Below are 22181 nucleotides of genomic sequence, written 5' to 3'. Positions count from 1 at the left end.
TAATGATGTAATTATAAGAGGTGTGGAACTACATTCTGAAATGTTTTTATCATCGCAACTCTACCGAAAATAAAGTTTCTTCAAACCACGCTGTAACGTGATGAAAACTGTTCGAATATCCAGCATGCAATACCGGATGTAGAAAGATGAAAGATTCCTCTAGAACTGTTCATTTCGATTTGTCATTGCACCAGAACGTTTCTTTTTAACATAAAAAGAAACTTGTTCAGACAATTAGAAGAGCTATGAGATCATAAGAAGGAAACATGCAATTCAGGAGATCCCACGAATTGTTAAAAAATGAATCGGGATTAGTTAAAAAAACATGACTCACGTAGTTGCGGAAGAGATCCGGGTGATCTTTCTCGAGGCCGTCGTCCAGGATGGTAACAACGACGCCTCGACCACTTACTCCCTGTTGCCAGGCGGGCTGTACGTTCATGTCCAAGCCCTGCCCGCGGTTCTGAAACAACGAAGAAAATGAATTATTCTACGATTACATTACAACCATAGGAATAATAATAATAATAATAATAATAATAATAATAATAATAATAATAATAATAATAATAATAATAATAATAACAAGCGTAACAAGGTCTGTACATGGAAATACAGAAATGTGAATATATAAAACTAGCACAGTTACTCCACGTTGAGTAACCAGGCCATTCCAACCCAACATTTGTTGGCTAGGGAGCTCTGATGCTGCCCCGTGTCTGCCCGGGACTGACCCTTACCACTGTCACTGAGGCTGTGGTAATGGAATATTTTTTAAATTATTTTTTATTCTCTGCCTTACGCCTCATCGATACAGGTAGGTATCATGGCGACGATGGGATAGGAAAGGGCTAGGAGTGGGAAGGGCTACCTACAGAGGGGTTCGAGCAACCATCTCCCGAATGCAAGCTCACAGCTGCGCGACCTCAACCGCACGGCCACTTGCTCGGTGGTAATGGAAGAACACATGCGCCAAATTGCTGATCTCGCCGCTTTAGTCGATATTGCAGACCTTATAAGTTATTTAATTGTTTCTTTGCAAGACAAAATTGTGTTGATTGGTGCTATGTGCGATGGAATTCATGCATTTAAGACGGGACATTTATTGTTCGAAAAAATAATACCAGAAGAAGATGTTGAAGAATTCCCCATTTTAAGCCATGTGATTTGTCCGATTGTAACACTAATAATACAATACATCCCTTAAAAATTCAAAATAGGCTTTGAAAATAAAATGAAAAATCCACGGCCTGTTTCAATCATTCAAACGAGTCAGGAATGGAATTAATGAAGCCCCATTTAGTGGTGAAGGTAGGAACTGTGCCAGCTGTCTAAACTTGTCACACTCCTCTGGGGCAATGATTAATGACTGACAGACGAAATGAAATTATATAGGAGTGTGTTCCTAAAATGAAAGATGACGGAAAACCGGACTGCCCGGAGAAAAACCTGTCTCGCTTCATCTTTGTCCAGCACAAATTTCATATGGAGCGACCGGGATTTGAACCACGGAACCCAGCGATGAGAGGCCGCCTGAGCTACGGAGGCACGTTTTTGAAATATCGATTACAATTTTATGATGCTCATTTTCTGGAAAATATGTGCATGCTCCAGCCAAATATCAAAGGGAACAGGTAAAGCTTCAATATAAGACAATTTGCAAAATAGTATAAATACTACCAGGTGACCTACTTGTATTTTAAAAGAACTTTGAGCAAGTAGAGTTTCCGCGTATCCACACGCTGGCATGCTAATTAGTTTGGCTCTACACATCTTTGCGAGCACATATTCTTAGTCATTAACCTGAGTAAGAGTAAAACTAGATCATGTTTGTCCGAAGTTGCTCTGGACACAGGGTTAAAGTTCATCCTGCTTAAATAATATCCCGTGACATCATAAATCGGTGAAATTAAAGAAACGTCAGGTGACGTCATGGTTGCAGAAAAAAAAAGCTGTTTTATTTAGTTGCATTACTTTTTTAAAGCCTGATTTTTGTCATTGTTTCTGTGTCTTATAAAATGTCCCATCTATGAACCTCACTCCCTTCTGTCTCTTTTCTACTAATTCGCCATCTCTCTCCTTCGGTGTTTACTATCAGCCCTGAGAGCCCGGGGCTGCTCTGGGCCAAGCACGGGGGCTGCCCTCTTGGAATGGTCTGGAGTAGCCTATCAGTCTACCCCGAAATTTCAGCACACCCTATCACTGATCCATAGACAGTCAGAGATTTAAAATTTGCTTATGTCGAACCGACACAGATAGGTCTTATGGCGACATATGTTAGGAAAATGATAGGAGCAGGAAGGAAGCGGCCATGGCCTAAATTAAGGTACAGCTCCAGCATTTACCTGGCGCCAAAATTGGAAACCACGGAAAACAATATTCAGGGCTGCCAACAGTAGGGTTCGAACCCACTATCTCCCGAATGAAAGCTCACAGCTGCGCGACCCTAACCGCACGGCCATCTCACTCGGCGACAGTGAGAGAGTGGTACCGGTACGTGAAATAATGTTATTGGTTTTCCGTCCCACAAACTACCTTTCACAGTTTTCGGAGACGTGGAGCTGTCAGAAATTTTGTCCTACAGGGGCAATTTTCACTTAGTTCCTTTAGGACCATATTCTAATCATATTTCCCGCTTCAACTGATTTCATCCCACTGCATTCCATTACTGTGTTTTAGATTGATCTATCTATCTATCTATCTATCTATCTATCTATCTATCTATCTACCTATCTATCTACTGTATCTATCCATCCATCCTGCAGTCATTCTCCAAGATTCTGCTCATATCATTCACAGACTTCTCCAGAGAAAAAAAAAAAAAAAAAAAAAAAAAAAAAAAAAAAAAAAAAAAAAAAAAAAACAGACCGAGTGAGTTGGTCATGCGGTTAGGGTGGCGTAGGTGTGTGCTTCAATTCGGAGATGGTGGGTTCGAATCCCACCGTCAGCAGCCCTGAAGATGATTTCAGGCATTTTCTCATTTTCACACCGGGAAAATGCTGGAACTGTACCTTAATTAAGGCCACGGTCGCTTTCTTCCAAATCCTCACCCTTTCTGATCTTTCCGTGACCTAAACTCTCGATTTGCTGGTGAGATGTTAAACCAACAGCAAAACAAATAAAAAAGGGATGAAACGAAAATAGTGGGCAAAACTTAATGTATGAGCTCAGAATACGCAGAGAAGGAGGAAAAATTATCCCAACATGGATTTAGAAATGCTTGATTACCACGTTATGGTTTTCTTTTGAAAGGTATCTTTCGGTCCACCTACGTAGATGGTTACGCCTTCTCTCTGGCCTGCTGGAGACGTGCTGATATTTTTGTTTGCTAGGGGCTTTACGTAGCACCGACACAGATGGGTCTTATGGCGACGATGGGATAGGAAAGGCCTAGGAGTTGGAAGGAAGCGGCCGTGGCCTTAATTAAGGTACAGCCCCAGCATTTGCCTGGTGTGAAAATGGGAAACCACGGAAAACTATCTTCAGGGCTGCCGAAAGTGGGATTCGAACCTACTATCTCCCGGATGCAAGCTCACAGCCGCGCGCCTCTACGCGCACGGCCAACTCGCCCGGTGTGCTGATATTTAATGCGAGGTGTTGGGTGAAGGACAATGATCATGGATTACAAGTTCACGGGAGTATTTGTCATTGGTACTGGAATCCATGCGCAAGCATTAAAACAATCAAGCCTACATCATTCATCCTGCCCATGGTATTACATATTACAAAAACATGTAACACATGTCCCACATTTTTTCAGCAAAGAAATTTTCCTGAATGTGGATTGATACTATTTGCAATTCTTAACCCTCAAGCACACGCGCCAGATCTTAGGACGCAGACACACGCGTGGGGGTGCTTTCCACCCCACATATCATTGTATTGTAAAATATGAATTACTGTATTAATTGGAGATTTTAAGATGGATTAAGTAAGAATGACTCTTTCTGCGGGGATCCAGCAAGAAAGCTACAAGGGCGGGGAGAGCACAGAAAAGTTATTTGTACATTTCACTAGGAAATAAAATGACCTGGGGTGGATTCGACCCCATACGCGTGTGTTTGAGGGTTAATAACGCAGCAACTAAGTCTTACCGGACCCACGCTGATATACTGTAAACTTATTTCTCTACATGTGAGGAATCCATAGGCCTACTTGAAGTTCTGTCCACTTTTCTTGTAACACCTGTATATCATAATAGAATTTACACTGTTTCTCATTGTTTTTGCATCCATAAATTTAAAAATTTCTGAAAATACTTGTTTCTTCTTTATATCTCAAATGAGGTGTCTCATTTATTCATATTCCTTTTTTGTTCTCTCTTTGTATGAGTATAGGCTATGCTAAATCAAACTGGCACGAAATTTGATGTTTAAGTAGAAGACGTACTGAAAATGTTACAAATTATTGAAAATCAAAAGGGGATTTAGACGGGGCTAATAAGCATTTTATTCGTCGTGCTGACCACATGACACCTCGTAACCTGCAGGCCTTCGGGCTGAGCAGCGGTCACTCGGTAGTCCAAGGCCCTTCAGGGCTGTCGTGCTATGGGGTTAGTTAATAAGAATTTTAGTATATATTTCCAAACCGGTTAATTTTTCGAAAACAGCGTGTAAAGAAAAATTGAAAAAAATATATATATTTCCGTTCTATTTCTTAAATCTGAAAAATGTTTCTGATATAATTCACATTGAAAAGCGTAAAATAAATAAATAAATAAATAAATAAATAAATAAATAAATAAATAAATAAATAAATAAATAAATAAATAAATAAATAAATAAATAAATAAATAAATAAATAAATAAATAAATAAATAAATAAATAAATAAATAAAATAAATAAATAAATAAATAAATAAATAAATAAATAAATAAATAAATAAATAAATAAATAAATAATACTTAATGATGTGACACCGAGCAAGTGGCTGTGCGGTTTGGGTTTCGTAGCTATCAGCTTCCATTCGAGAAGTAGTGGGTTCCGACCCTAATGTCCGCAGCCCTGAAAATGGTTTTCCGTCGTTTTCCCCATTTTCGCACCAGGCACCTTAATTAAGGCCACGATCGCTTTCTTTCCACTCCTAGCCCTTTCATATTCGATCGTCACCGTAAGACCTACCTGTGTCGCCGTGACATAAAAAAATGTAACATGGCTATACTAAGTTCAGGTTTTCTTCCGGGATATTCCAAACTCTCCACGAAAATACTGGAATAGTACCAAGTTTTAAGTCCATTGCATCTACCAAAATCTTAATAATTACAGTTACGATATATTTCGACACAGTCAAGTACTGAGGGGTGACGATCTGCAATGTCCTAAGTCCCTAAAAGTAATCAGCATTAGTATTATCCCGAGTGACTAATATTAACTTAGGTGCGCTCTGTCTCGCCCGCTACTCACCTCCGCTACATGGCATGTCTTCGGAAAGGATTTACTGTGCAACAATTAACCTCTATTGTGGAAATTTCTATTAGGCTATTCTGAAACAAAGCACCCTACTACTTAATCAAACGTCGGAAGAACAGTGATTCAGTTTCACTTCCAACAAACAAAGAAAACTGAACTGGGAAAGCAGCAGATACATTTCGTTCACATTCCTACTTATCAGGAAATTATTCGTATTATGTGTCTACTTTTACGTCTCACTAACTACTTTTATGATTTTTGTAGATGCTAAAGTGTTACTATTTTGTTTTGCGGGAGTTTTCTTTTACGTTCCGGTAAATCCGGCGCTTTCTTTAGCACTTTCAAATATCACCGGGCTCCGCTGGAATCGAACTTGGCTAACCTGCCAGCGCTTGACCGTCCAAGTCACTCAATTTGACAACAGGAAATGAAGTAACTTATACATGAAAAATCACTGTTTAGATTACCTGTTCGGCTCCTTGGTTGAATGAATGGTTCAAGAGGTCTCGAGTCGATCGCAGGCCGCGCCGGGAATTTTACTGAAGTCTGATTAATTCCTCTAGCTCAAAAGCTGGGTATTCGTTTTCTTTTTTTTTTACAAGTGGCTTTACGTCGCACCGACGGGTCTTATGGGTCTTATGACGACGATGGGCCAGGAAAGGGCTAGGAGTGGGAAGGAAGCGGCCGTGGCCGTAATTAAGGTACAGCGCCAGCATTTGCCTGGTGTGAAAAGGGGAAACCACGGTAAACCATCTTCAGGGCTGCCGACAGTGGCGAGTTCATCTTAATACACATTTTCATTTACTTACAACGCATTACACTACAAACCACCACAGAAACACGCAACAGTGAAGTCATCACTCCACATTGGGTTGGCGTAAGAAAGGTATCTGACCATAAACACCGAGCTCGATAGCTGCAGTCGCTTAAGTGCGGCCAGTATCCAGTAATCGGGAGATAGTGGGTTCGGGCACCACTGTCGGCAGCCCTGAAGATGGTTTTCCGTGGTTTCCCATTTTCACACCAGGCAAATGCCATAAGACGTAAAGGAAAATAGCAACAAAAAAAGGAAGACCGTAAACAAAGCTAAATCCACACGAAGTGCCGGTAATTGGGAGAAGCCAGAAAGTGAAAGACTGTCTAGATCTCGTATTACCGCCACTATCAACATACCGATTACTCTTCTCAAGTATACCGTTTTGGGCCGTAGTGTAGACTTTTAAACCAGTTCCATTCTTCTATAGAGTCTGGAACAGAACCTACGCAAACCGGGCGAGAAACTACTATGCAGACTGTTGTGGCTACTCCTTGTCTGCGAGAGTAAGATAGAATGCACTACCTAAAATAAATTCTCGTGATGCACTCAACGCATTAAGACATCAGAGAACTATTTTACCCCGGAGAACGAGAATATTTATAAACAGTGTAGCGTAACAAAACGACTTCTTCATTTGTAGGTGTCACGCAAGTAAGAGGTCTACTTTCAAAACTGTGTGTGCCTGGCTGTGTTTAAAGACGACACATCCATATGACTGGAGATATGCTCACAGCCTGGAATACAGTTGTTGTTAAAAGGGAGGAAAGACGAGAAAATAAAAGAGAAAAGAAGAACAACTGCTAGCGACAGAAATTGTTTCTGAGGGAAACAATAGTGCAAGATAAACTGCGTTCACTCCACTGCTTTCGTATTATTTTGAGCAACGTACAATATATTGTGCCTTCTTGCGTGGGATGTATGGCAGCTTAGTGAACCATAGAACAATTCATTCCTCGTTATTCAGTCAAGTTCTAGCCCAGTCCTCCGTAATTCGTTTCTACACGCTCGTGTGATTAATTAATATCAGTGGCCGTTGTTTTGAGGGGCAGTCTATAGACAGCAAGCCTGACTCTTCCACGGAGGCCACGGGTTCGATTCCTGACTACGTGAGGGCTTTTTAACCTGGATATGTGGGCTGGATCGAGGTCCACTCAGCCAATAAGAGAACAACTGAGAAGCTATCTGACGGTGAGATAGAGGCCCCGACCTAGAAAGTTAAGAAAACTGGCCGAGAGGATTCGTCTCCCTAACCATGCATCACCTCATTATCAGTAGGTCTTCGGACTAAGCAGCAGTCGCTTGTTGGGCCAAGTCACGTAAGTGCTGTAGCGGCCAGGAGGTTTCTTTTGTTGTTTTAAGCTGTCTGACATCAAAGTGCTAGACTCCCATTATTTAGAGGGGCAAGGGAATGAGTTAATACAACATTCGTACCCTAAAGTGAAAGATGACGGTAAAGGTGTTCGTTGAAAGTTCTCAAGCCTTGGCCGACGTTTTTTCTGTTCGTACCCTACAACGATAATTTTTTGCATTTCTTATAGATCTATTTTGCATAAGTTCTACTCCCATAACAGTATATTTCCTATCGAATGTCTTCGCTTTTTAAAGCTAAAGATCCTCACAACTTTATAAAGTGAACCCATGTCTGTATAAGCCGTCAATGCCGTTAGAGGATTGGAAAACAAAGGGTTTCACTGTCTATAACCTCAGCACTAAGGTGGATAGAGTGCTTAGCTCACTGTCCTGTCATCTGAGCCTTGAGGAATTAGCCTAAAACGGTAATCTCACTTTTTGTGGAAAGCTCAGTAAATCTCGAGCCATGTTACTCACGAAAGTTTTTAAAATGTTTCGACTTCCTGACGTGGAATCAAACCCATGTCCTTCCGCGTAAGGTAAGCACGCTTTTACCGCATCAGCCAGCAGACGCCTATTGAAGAATTATAATCAAGTAAAAGTACGTGCAAGTACTTTATGAGAATTTTCTGTTGTTTTTACCACAAAGATTATTATTATTATTATTATTATTATTATTATTATTATTATTATTATTATTATTATTATTATTAATAATTCTTCGTTGGGGTCTTCTAGGGACCACGTGCCTATTTCAATTTTTCATCCTTTGTTGTTCCTTCTTCCTCAAATACTCCTTTATCTTCTCACTATGTCTCCTTTTCCTCTTCTCGGGCAATTTTGAACCTGTTACCTTTCCTTTCCGATCTTGGAATCCTTCCATTTTTAGCACTTGCTAACATGAATATTCCAGTTTACTAATACCTCACTAGTCTACAGGATACATTAACAGATAATAATAATAATAATAATAATAATAATAATAATAATAATAATAATAATAATAATAATAATAATAATAATAATAATAATAATAATAATAATAATAATAATAAAATCTCTCCCTCTCTCTGTTGACCTTTCGTTTTCTTCTTCTCCTACATTGTTTCTTTCCAATTCATTCTTGACGACTTGCTCCAAAGATATTTGAACATCTGTTTGGTTAACCTGTTGTCTTCTATTCTGTATAAATGTCCAAAAAATAGCAATCGCCTCTTTCGTATTGTTTCTGTTATGTTCCGATATATTTCTTGATTACTTATTGATTTCCAGAGTTGTGTAGTTCTTAGTGGACCGAGTATTTTTCGTATAATTCTTCTTTCCAAAACTTCTAATTTGTTGAGCTTGTAATATACAACTAGACATTTACTCGCGTATAGACATTCCGGTTTGACTACTGAGGTTTCGAGTTAAAAACTTTTTGGTGTTATTATTCAAATAATATTCCCAGATTTTAAGTACTTTCCCGCAACGCTACTAATAAAACTATTAAAATAATTATCAATATCAACACGATAAATCTGCAGTGTCCACATGAGTTTCTGACCCAGATGCGATTAATTTTCTTTGAAAATATCAGCTGTATTAACATCAATTTACAAAAATGAGTCTTCGTCTGGTATCTTGAAATGAAGCTTCCCATTGGTGGCCTGGTCTATCGGTAAAATAAAAAAGATGTGTTGTTGTACAGTGAGTAACTGTCTACGTCTGCGTGTTGAGCTGGCAGCGGGACGGGTGGGCTCAAAAAGGTTCATTTCTCTCGTGTGTCGTAGAGACTGCTACGTCGCGTCGCGGTGTGATGGTATTAATGGGCGTTATCTGTCTCGCAGAGGAGCGTTTTAAAATCCGCGTTACGAAATATGGACGCTCGTTCATTAAGCTGGCCAGGTGATAAAGCCTCACCAAACGCGCTCCTAATCGCGCCATATGACGCTGCTTTATTACCAGCACTGAATGCAGACGTCACTCCCATTATAGCGTATAATGCGGCTGGAAATAATGAAATAACCTTGTTACATGACCACTTGGACGAAAATGTTTAGCCCAATTAACAGAGCCACATGCGCCTCAAGAGGAAATTAGAGACATGTTTTAACATGAATCTTCCAGTTTACTAATACCTCACTAGTCTGCATGATACATTAACAGATATTAATAATAATAATAATAATAATAATAATAATAATAATAATAATAATAATAATAATAATAATAATAGCTGTCATCATGTGGAGCATTTTGATTTGATTTGATTTAATTTAGGCTGCTAGCATTACAATTTCGACGTAACGGTTTACTCTTAAAAGGCATGACAGCCACGTGGTGTTGTCGTTTTCTTTTCACTAAGGCAACCACGGTTCGAATCCCGCACGAAACATTTTTGAAATGAATGGTCGCATCTCCGACATTCGAATTCCACGTAAAATCAGGAGGTCCTGTCGCTATGATCGCGATATCAAAAGTCAACGTAAAACTTCAAGCTTCCTATGCTTTTGTTTTACTCTACCACAAGTCAGAAAAACTGAAACTCTGTCGGGCGTCCATTGACTAACTTAATTTTGTCGGGTGAACACCGAATTCATTAGTAGAGACCTTCCACGCTCCGACATTGTACGGTATGGGGTGCTAAGCTAACTTCCTTCTGCCCTTCAAAACTCACTACCTCTGGCAGGTTTATACACACGACCATCCCTCAGATACCAGATTGGAGATGACCTGATGTGATGCCTTATTTTTTTTTTTTTTTTTGCGTCGCACCGATACAGATAGGTCTTATGGCGACTATGGGACAGGGAAGGGCTAGGAGTGGGAAGGAAGCGTCCGTGGCCTTAATTAAGGTACAGCCCCAGCATTTGCCGGGTGTGAAAATGGGAAACCACGGAAAACCATTTTCAGGGCTGCCGACAGTGGGGTTCGAACCTACTATCTCCCGAATACTGAACACTGGCCGCACTTAAGCGCCTGCAGCTATCGAGCTCGGTTGTGATGCCATTTAGGCAGTTTGTGGGCCAATTTAGAAGTTCCGATTGCACTGTCATCTAGGAACCCAGAGGAACTCCACCGGACCGGACGATTTCCTAGGCTGAGTTTATTTTATCAATTTTTACACGCTCACAAATATGACATGGAGTGCCAAGACTCGTTTTCAGCTTATCAATAATCGGAAATCTGGGCCGAGATCGAATGCACGAACTTGGGATGAGTAGGACACACTAGGAACTAGGATGGCAGAGGATGGGAATATTGACCGGTGTGTCCTCAACATCTCGATGACAATCGACAATAACAATATACGGTGATTCTAGCGAACGCAAGAATAGCGAAGTATTTCTTCTTCAACCCATTTCCCCACACCCTGGTAGGGTGTAAATGATGGCCCTGTTTAACTGCCGGATGTCCTTCCTCACCCAAACCTTATGTGGAGTGAGGTATTTACTTGTGATGAAGATGATGATGGTGATGATGCTTGTTGTTTAAAGGGGCCTAACACCTAGGTCATCGGCCCCAGTATTTACTTGTTTCTGGTAGTGTGATGTAGGTATATGAAGAGGAACACCTAGTGCCCTAGTCAGAAGAATAACCAGACTGAGTTAAAATCCCCGACCCGGCCGGGAATCGAACCCGCGGTCCTCTGAGCCGAAGGCCTCGACGTTGAACATTCAGCAAAGGAACTGGACTATTTCCTCCTCTCTCACAATGTAATTCACACAGAGGGAACATCATTGACCCACGTCGTATAATAAAGTAAACTAGCGAGTTGACGAATATTCACGAAGCCATAAAATGAAATTATCTATGCTAAGGCCCCGAGCGATTTAACATTTGATTAATATGAATTATAATTAGCATAATATTGTAACGGGCTTTAATCTAATTGTTAGAGAATAATCAACCAACCAGAACAAAATTATGTAATAATTTCACATAATTATACCTGATATTAACATTGTGGGGTGTAATTGTTTCAGGAGCTCATTTTAATTTCACATTCAACGGGAAAATATCACAATACCATCTGTTTTGATTATTATTATTATTATTATTATTATTATTATTATTATTATTATTATTATTATTATTATTATTATTATTATTGTCATAATTAATATAAGACTATTTTTTCCTTGTGTGAAAATGGGACACCACGGAAAACCATCTTCAGGGCTGCCGACAGTCGGGTTCAAACCCACTATCTCTCGAAAGCAAGCTCGCAGCTGCGCTCCCCTAACCGCACGGCCAACTTGCTCGGTATCTGGAAATGAATTAAGCTTCGAACGGTTAACGGAAGTTTAGCTTAATGGAAGTTTCTGAAGAATATTTGGCCTCGTAATCCATCGTAGGAATTTTTTGTACTGATTTACGGTAATGAATATCTTCTTCCTTTTCTTCTCTTTAAGCTTTCTCTGCACTCTGGCGAAGTCATGAGTGTGAACTACGTAGCAAACGTGAACTCGATTCTGTTTTACGGCAGGATATCCTCCCCGACACCAAATTTTAATGGAGGGATGTATTTACTATTGTGTGTTTTTGTGGTGGTTGGTAGTGTAGTTTGTTGAGTGCATATAAACAGGAGTGTACTGAGACATTGACAAAAATCCAGTACCGGAGGCAGAGGGATTAACGAGACGTGATTAAAATCCTTGGCCCCGCAGGGAATAGAACCCGGGACCCCTCTGAACCGAAGGCCACTATCCTGACCAATCAATCAAGAAGCTGGACATGTTCGGTCAATAATAATAATAATAATAATAATAATAATAATAATAATAATAATAATAATAATAATAATAATAATCGTATGGTCTAGACTACCGTCTACAGGCAGTTTGATCTGACGCCATATAGGCTACCTGCGTGTCAATTTTGACGTTCTGCTTTACTCTACCAGATGGCAGAGAAACTGATTTTTGTGGGTGATTTGTGGCTGACTATACATTAGTTTTGTCCCGTAAACATCCAAGGTGTCACCAGAGATCCTTTACGTGCCGACATTGTACGACACGGAGTCATAAATTGGCTTATTTTTTCCACCCTTCAAAATATCGATTGTCTCTGCCGAGTTTGAACCCACGATCTTGCGATGTGGAGGACAGCCATCTACCACTGATCCACAGGGGGGGGGGGGGGGCTCCGTTAAAATAAATTACTTTGAATATACTAGGACAGTTAGCAGGTACAGGGTTGCACGTCTCCTTACACGGACTCTCTTGTTCGATTACTAACTTATCCAAAGATTTCAATCATACACTGAGGGCTGGAACAGGATTCATTCAGTCTGGTGACCTCAACTGACGAGCTGTATGATATGAGGGGTAGTAGATCCGGACAAAAACCTGGTAACATGTACTTGCAATCTATCTTTTTACTTCAACACAAGTCTTGTATTTGGTACTACAGTATTGTCATCATGGGAACTTATAAATTCTACAGGAAGCCGTGAATAACTTGCTGTAAGTAGTATTAATCTGGCTAGTGGAAAAGAGAGCCACCTGACCTTAATCCTGCCTAGTTAAATAAATCATTAATCAATCAACTAATCAATGAAACTGGAGGTCGCGTGGCCCCGATCACGACCTTGTCAGTCACAAAGAACTGCGAGTTTGCTTGCTTCTTTTTTACTCGTATACGTAGTAGGAATTTAAGAACTGAGTTACCGGTACTTAAATCCACCCGGTTTGGATTTTCGTCCAGATGAACCAGTCTTCTAGGTTTAAAAATGAAATATCGTATGGCTTTTAGTGCCGGGATATCCCAGGACGGGTTCGGCTCGCCAGATGCAGGTCTTTCTATTTGACTCCCGTAGGCGACCTGCGCGTAGTAATGAGGATGAAATGATGATGAGACAACAAGGTTGAAATCCACGACCCGGCCGGTAATCGAACCCGGGACCCTCTGAACCGAAGGCCAGTACGCTGACCGTTCAGCCAACGAGTCGGACTTCAAGGTTTAAGAAGGCTAAAGTGCCTCCTCGTAAAATTCTTGTTTTACTGTTCGTGTACTTAGCTTCTGAAGGCTGTGGTGATTTGTTACACCCCAATGGCCTAGATAAAACCGACAAGTACTGCTGGCAAAAACTCACGCGCCATACTACAGAGTACATAAATACCCAATGAGTAGTTCATTAGCTGTAATCTCAAACTCGTACAGACTGCGCGTTACAATTTACCTTCAGAAGTGGACTCTTGTATTCACTTAACAGCGCCTAGCTGTGAGCTCTAGAGAACCTGTGTAGCGTTATAATGGAAAGGAGCTGCTTCATTAAGCCATTTTCCAGCAAAACAGCAATATACTGCTCAGAAAAATGCTCCGTTTAAAAGGAACGAAATGAACACATTTGCGAACTGAAGGTTAAGACTACCTTCCTGTAACTCCGAAGAGGTTTCAAACTGGAAGCGTAGAGTGGTGACCAGTGGACTTCTAGCTCATTCTGGCATTGTTCCACTTACTTGTGCATGGCTTTTCGCTTTTATCTTTGCTATCCACCCTAACGTGCCTTTGCGGACGGAACTGACTGCAGTAAGTCTCATGGTATGGGCTAGAACTAATTTGTTACTTTCACTGACCTGTCTCGGTCTGATCCTGGGCTTTGACGATATGAAAGTGACTGAGGTATGAGCGATGCTGGTAATGCCATTCCGTATAAAACCATTTCCCGTTCTGAATGGTGTGAAAATGTCGCTTACAGGGTCGATTGGTGCTTGCATATCAGTGGGACTGGCAGAATGATACGTGATGGAGACTTCTGGCTCGGCGAGGAAACGAAAGCATTTTCCTTATATGCCTTGTCAATGACACCTAGGCGCTTTATGACAGCTGGTGGTGAAGCTGTTGGGGAAACAACCTGCGTTCGGACTGAGTACTGAGACGGGCCAACTACCTAGTCAACACCGGAGAATAATCGCAATAATTCACAGAAAATAAACAGAAACAGAGATCGCGGGTGCAGCACAAGAAGCCGGTGTATTGATATAGCCGAGCAGAGTAAGATACTATCGGAATTTGAACCCAACTATCCTTAGTAAACAAACAAAAGTGCGACGTAAAGCCCCTAGCAAAAAAAAAAAAAAATGTATCTATGACAAGTCAAGCTACTAAATAAAAGAGTAGAATTTAAAACATGAAATTGATTAAAAACAAAAGGGGAGCAGGTTAAATCAAGAGTTAATTAAATAAAATGGATAGGTCTCGAAAACAAATCGTAAAGAAAAATACAGGGTTACTCGCATCAAACCAGTTTGTTTCGTAAGATGGTAGGCACATGCACACAAATTCGTATTATCAAAGTAAATTAACGCCCACATACAGGACCCTCTTATATAAATCAGACGCCAGCAATTCACCAAATTGCTTCTATTCTAACAAAAATCACGTTGCTTGATAAATCCAGACAGGATCGATAAAAGTATAGAAATTTGGATCAGTTGTACAAATTTCACACCATTCCGTATAACACCTACCCCCAAAAAGTGAGTAACTCCTCCGCCAACAATTCAACTCCCATGGAATTTCAAAACGACATTCTAAGACAAAGAAAAAGGAAACGTGACGTAAATCAAAAACAGGGCCAGTTACGGAGAGAAAAATGTGGCCTGCGTAGATCAAAATCATAAAAAAAGAGGTGACAGGAAAAAACGTTAAATGAACGTCCCATGGCACCCAGTATAAATAAATAACGAGAATAATGAAATACAGAACCAGAGGAAAAAATAAAATAATGTATGTTGGGTATTCAGCCCGAAGGCTGGTTTGATCCTCTGCAGCTCCTCGAACTGCTGTCATAAATAGCCTAGGCGTCACTGAAGAGGCGTACTAGGGAAATAAGGAGTGAGGTAGTTTCCCGTTGCTTTCCTCACCGAACCGGCCGTTGCTATTACATATCAATCTGCCAAGCCCACTGAAATGCATGCACCAACCGACCCTATGAGCGATATTTCCACACCATTCATAACAGGGACTGGCTGCATAAGCAATGGTATTACTAGCATCACTCATACCTCAGTAACTTTCATATTGTCAAAGCTAAGGATGAGACTGAGACAGGTCAATGAAAGTAACAAATTTGATATAGCCCATACCAGAAGACATAGTGCACTGTAAACACTACATCTCGCCAGCAAAGGCATAATAAAATAAAAATATAAGGAAAATAGGAAATAGAGTTGAACTGAAGCAAGTAATTCTCACCGAAGGAAAAGGCGTATGATTCATCATTTATAAAAGTCCACTCACAACCAGGGGTCACCAAACATTAAAGAAGGGATACAATCACGCGACTCATAAATGGAGACCAACTGTTTTCACAGATCCATAGGATAGATCATTGAGGCGGACCAAGAATCATTATTCAAAACGAATGTCTTACCTAAGGACATTTTCATCATTAAGCGTAGTATCCTAACTTTTTTGCTAGTGGCTTTACGTCGCACCGACACAGGTAAGTCTTATGGCGACGATGGGATAGGAAAGGCCTAGGAGTTGGAAGGAAGCGGCCATGGCCTTAATTAAGATACAGCCCCAGCATTTGCCTGGTGTGAAAACGGGAAACCACGGAAAACCATCTTAAGGGCTGCCGACAGTGGGATTCGAACCCACTATCTCCCGGATGCAAGCTCACAGCCGCGCGCCTCCAACCGCATGGCCAACTCGCCCGGTATATATCATAAAATCATCTCACAGAAATCATCATCAAAATAATCTCTTGCTAATAGCCTCCAAAAGTAAGGACTCATGCAAGGCACATAACAGCGAGATTCACGTCACCGGAGCCATAAACCGCATAAATTAAAAATCCCGGGCGCAGAGAAAGAAGTAAGATAAAAAGCAAGTGTCGACATTCACACCGGCAAACATTCACCATACATATATGATAACCATATGTTACGCACCACGGCCGAGAATATTCTGAGTTAGGTCAAAAACATCATAATTGTATAAGCCCAGAAACGACAAATATAAGGAGAATCACATATATAGACCAGTGCAAATATAAAACCATGCGCTAATAGAACTCATAACCGGCTCCCATCAGAAAAAATACCCAAACGCCAAGGAAACAACAAAGATCATTGAATACCTATATTTTTAATTCATTAAAATTAATTTCCAAACTACCATGGAAGTTAAATAGGCACCCAACAAGCTACTATTTGTGGGCCACAGCATGGAAATGTGGTTTTTTTTGCTAGGAGCTTTACGTCGTACCGACACAATTGGTCTTACGGCGACGATGGGATAGGAAAGGCCTAGGAGTTGGAAGGAAGCGGCCGTGGCCTTAATTAAGGTACATCCCCAGCATTTGCCTGGTGTGAAAATGGGAAACCACGGAAAACTATCTTCAGGGCTGCCGACAGTGGGATTCGAACCCCCTATCTCTCGGATGCGAGCGGAAATGGTTTAAATAGTGAGAAAATGAGGCTATATCTTGAACATGCAACCTTACAAAGTACAGCCTTCCTTCTTTCGAAACCGTAGACAGAATCCCCAGAGAATACTAAACCACCGATGAGAAACGAACAGAACAATATTATCTGCGAAATTGGAATTGCTGTCGCCTGGCGGGGAATGTGACATACAAAAGGAAAGGAACGTAGTAATAGGCCTACAGCATAAGAAAGTTAACGTAGAATTGAAAGTAACAAAATAGATTTCAATTCGAGAGCAAAGAATTCAAAACAATAACTGAGTCAGTTGAATAAAGTAAAGTGGCTCAGTTCTCAAGATCTAAACTATCTTGGTCAGTTCTCTTCCGACCCCGTTGGTATTCGGTGTGCAAGGCCTAGGAATTTTCGTTCTATGGCTTTTATCATTGTTTCTTCCTTTGTCGATACATTCATTCTTATTGTAAGGTGAATAGGTTGCCTCGGTGGATCATTGCTAAAGTGCTCAGGTACGAAGTTTTGATTCCGGCTGAGACAATCGATTTTTGAAGGATAGTCAAAAATTTTGACACGCCATGTTATTCAATCATAATATCCATCCAATAGAATTCTACTTTCGTTGCTTGACAGCAGCACAATCTGAATGTCGAAACTGGTAGGCAGGCCACGTAGATGGCAACATTTTAGAAGGTCTGAAATTCGCTGGCTGAGACCACACGATTATTATTTTTTTTTTTTTTTTTTTTGCTAGTTACTTTACGTCGCACCGACACAGATAGGTCTTATGGCGACGATGGGACAAGGAAGGGCTAGGAGTGGGAAGGAAGCGTCCATGGCCTTAATGAAGGTACAGCCCCAGCATTTGCCTGGTGTGAAAATGGGAAACCACGGAAAACCATTTTCAGGGCTGCCGACAGTGGGGTTCGAACCTACTATCTCCCGAATACTGGCCGCACTTAAACGACTGGAGCTATCGAGCTCTGTATTATTATTATTATTATTATTATTGTTAAGAAAACATTATCTCATATTTATCTACTTAAAAATAACACCCAACATCATCACCGTTTCCCGGCATCGCTTAGGGTTGTTAAGTCATAGTCCTGGAGACCCAGATTTCTACGCTGTTTCTACCACAAACTTCCCGAAGGCAACCGTTGGTCGGTAAACTTAAGACGCCGAACTTTCAAACGGTATTGAGTTCAACAAGCTCAAAGTCCTTCAGTTTAAGGACTGGAATGGAGTTCACTCAACTCCGTGATGTCAAAGAGTGACTTTACTGACGAAGATACGTAGCAGCCACAATGAAGTAAACCGAGATCTTATTTCATGGTTTCTCAACCCGAAAATAGGTAGGCAACTAATCTTCTTGCACTCTTCTCTTATTCTGTTCGTCTTTTGAATTCACATCACCACTGATTTGATTAAGTAACTGCAATCTTGGTCCGCCTCTTTGTTTTTTCACCGGGCGAGTTGACCGTGCGGTTAGGGCCACGCAGCTGTGAACTTGCATCCGGGAGATAGTGGGTTCGAACCCCACTGTCAGCAGCCCTGAAGATGGTTTTTCCCCGTGGTTTCCCATTTTAACATCAGGCAAATGCTGGGGCTATACCTTAATTAAGGCCATGGCCTCTTTCTTTCCACTCCTAGCCTTTTCCTATCCCATCGTCGCCACAAGACCTAGCTGTGTCGGTGCGACGTAAAAGCAAGTAATAAAAAATACCTTTTTTTTCCCTCTACTATCCTCTTAAATGTTCGGCTCCATGGCTAAATGGTTAGCGTGCTGTCCTTTGGGCACAGAGGTCCCGGGTTCGATTCCCGGCAGGGTCGGAAATTTTTAACCATAATTGGTTAATTTCCCTGGCACAGGGGCTGGATGTGTGTGTCTTCAATATCATTTCATCCTCATCACGACGCGGAGGTCGCCTACGGGCGTCAAATCATAAGACCTGCATCTGGCGAGCCGAATTTGTCCTCGGACACTCTCGGCACTAAAAGCCATACTATCGGGCGAGTTGGCCGTGCGGTTAGGGGCACGCAGCTGTGACCGTGCGTCCGGGAGAGAGTGGGTTCGATTCCCACTGTCGGTAGACCTGAAGATGGTTTTCCGTGGTTTCCCATATTCACACCAGGCAAACGGCCACGGCCGCTTCCTCCCAAGTCTTAGCTCATTCCCGTCCCATCGTCGCCATAAGACACATCTGTGAACGTGCGACGTAAAGCAACTAACAAAAAAAAAAAAAGCTATACGCCATTTCATTTCATCTTAAATCTGTATTTATTGTCCGGCTCCATGGCTACATGGTTAGCATGCTGGCCTTTGGTCACAGCGGTTCCGGGTTCGATTCCCGGCAGGGTCGGGAATTTTAACCTTAATTGGTTAATTTCGCTGGCACGGGGGCTGGGTGTATGTGTCGTCTTCATCATCATTTCATTCTCATCACGACGCGCAGGTCACCTACGGGTGTCAAATCAAAAGACCTGCATCTGGCGAGCCGAACATGTCCTCGGACACTCCCGGCACTAAAAGCCATACGCCATTTCATTTCTGTATTTATCAGTTTTTATTTTTACAATTTGCTTTACGCCGCAAAGACACAGATTGGTCTTACGGTGACTATGGGATAGGAAAGGGCTAGGCTTCAATTAAGCTACATCTCCTGCACATGACTGGTGAGAAAATGGGAAACAATCTCCAGGGCTGCCGTAAGTGGGATTCGAACCCTCTTTATCCCGAATGCAAACTGAGTGTTATGTGATCCAAACCGTGTAGCCAGTAGCTCGGTTCTAAAACATTAACCATAAAGGCATTATGCCTGTACTAGTCTCCAATAATCTTTTAATTTTAATAGTCCTTTCCGAAACCTTTCATCCAGATCTGGTACGAACATTCTAATTAATCATTTTTGCCGTCGTCTCCAGCACCATACTGTAGTCGGAAAGTCTATAAACTTTTCATCTTTACCAGCGGCCCATATTTCTGAATCATGAAGAGCAACTCTTCAGACGTAACCTTCTGTAAATGTTTTCAACGTGTCATCTGTGTTGATCTCACGGGACCCATTCCCGTTTCCAAAGAAAGTAACCGTTTATCCAGTAGACCAAAATCCAACAACGTATGGATGTGAGTTCAACAAGTCTACAGTTCCTAAAGTCTAACTTGTGACCCTAAGTCACAGGTTTTAGAATTTTACAGTTTACGTGAAATCCCAACCATCATTAAATCACATATACATATCGTTGGATTGGAACGTGACTGGCCATTCTTTAAGCTGGTCGAAAACGGCTGTTAAGTCGCAATTTTGACTTCGATTCGGAATCCTCTTACGATACCAAGCTCTTCCTGTGAAGTAGTATTCAAAATAGTAATACTCAACAAGAAAATCTGTAGTTTTAGGCTACTATGAATTGGAAGAGATTGGGAGTCACTAAGCCTCCAGTTTTACATGGAAATCCAACCACATGAACATGACAAATGTTAAAAATATAACATACGGTACCGTACATTACCAAGGATTCAAACGGCGGCCACTTCTGTGAAAAGACATCGTATATAGCGTATGTTGTACTTGGTATGTGTAGCCTGGTTCTCTCCTTTTCCCTGGCTAGCTGGGGATCTTGGTGCCTGTTGCACTTTCAAAGTTCTGTTACAGGTTATAAGGTTACAATGTCACGTCTGTCTTGCTTGGAAACTCCCAATTTCACTCGCTAGCAAGTTTCTCAACAAGCTGCTGTGACAACAGTCGAACTTGTCAACGGCAGTTTACACCATGTCCATCAGAGATGAACCTTTCTCATAAATTCCAATTTAATAGGCGGATACACAAACAAGGCTAAATTTAAAGCAAGCAGAAGTCACATATTAATACCTTAACTTCATCATCATCATCATCATCATCCAAGATATTAACAATTATTTTTATGCGCATAATTTTTTTTTTCGTATGGCTATTTCTAGCCGGGTGCAGCCCTTGTAAGGCAGACCCTCCGATGAGGGTGGGCGGCATCTGCCATGTGTAGGTAACTGCGTGTTATTGTGGTGGAGGATAGTGTTATGTGTGGTGTGTGAGTTGCAGGGATGTTGGGGACAGCACAAACACCCAGCCCCCGGGCCATTGGAATTAACCAATGAAGGTTAAAATCCCCGACCCGGCCGGGAATCGAACCCGGGACCCTCTGAACCGAAGGCCAGTACGCTGACCATTCAGCCAACGAGTCGGACATGCGCATAATGATGATAATGTTACTGGTTTTAAGTCCAAGTAGTTACTTTTACGAGTTTCAGAGACACCGAGATACCAACAAATTTGTTCCGTGTGAGATTTTTAATTTACCTGAAAAGGTATCGATAGGAGGCTGTTCAACCTTTCAGTACTATCGGACTGAGGTGGTACTGAATCCACTGTCTTGGGTTCAGAAAGGATGCACTCTACCATCTGAGCCACTCAGGCTGCGAAGGAAATAGTGACGGGTTTCTCTCCATTGTTCTAGGATATTTAATATTATTGTAATAGGCCTACTCTTTGGAGCAAATTGGATTAATTTTTATTAATTTGTAATATATTGGTATTTTAAATTAAAGAAACCGAATGTGATATCCCATAATAATAATAATAATAATAATAATAATAATAATAATAATAATAATAATAATAATAATAATAATTCATGAAAACAACTAATACAAAATTAGTTACGACAGTGAAAATGTTTTTACAATTGGATTTAAGTCGCACCGACACAAATAGGTTTTATAGCGAAGATGGGATAGGAAAGGGCTAGGAGTTGAAAGGAAGCGGCCGTGGCCTTCATTAATGCACATTCCTAGCATTTGCATGGGAAACCACGGAAATCCATCTTCAGGCTGTCGACAGTGGGTTCGAACCCACTGTCTTCCGAATGCAAGCTCTCAGCTGGGCGACCCTAACCGCATGGCCAAGTCGCTCGGTAATAATAATAATAATAATAATAATAATAATAATAATAATAATAATAATAATAATAATAATAATATAGTCTTTAGAGACAACTAGAATAATTCGTAATATATTAGTGCGTTTGCATGTTGCTTCACGATGCACCAACATAGGTCATATGGCGACGATGGGACAGGAAAGGGCTAGGAGTGAGAACGAAGCGGACGTGGCCTTAATCAAGGTACAGCCCCAGGATTTGCCTAGTGTGAAAATAGAAAACCACGAAAACCATCTTCAGGGCTGCCGACAGTG

General features: G+C 41.1%; 1 protein-coding gene across 1 annotated transcript in view; it reads right to left on the bottom strand.

Annotated features, from left to right (window-relative positions):
- LOC136858647 (furin-like protease 1) overlaps positions 1-22181 on the bottom strand; it is a 618861-nt gene that overhangs the window by 351495 nt on the left and 245185 nt on the right. The window contains exon 4 of the mRNA XM_067138363.2: positions 335-463. Within this exon, the coding sequence (XP_066994464.2) occupies positions 335-463 (129 nt within the window). The remainder of the gene's footprint in view (positions 1-334; positions 464-22181) is intronic.

The sequence above is a fragment of the Anabrus simplex genome, chromosome 1, assembly GCF_040414725.1.
Source record: "Anabrus simplex isolate iqAnaSimp1 chromosome 1, ASM4041472v1, whole genome shotgun sequence".
Classification (NCBI taxonomy): Eukaryota; Metazoa; Arthropoda; class Insecta; order Orthoptera; family Tettigoniidae; genus Anabrus; species Anabrus simplex.
Note: the sequence above shows the minus strand (reverse complement) of the source record. Positions and strands in the feature narration are given on the sequence as shown.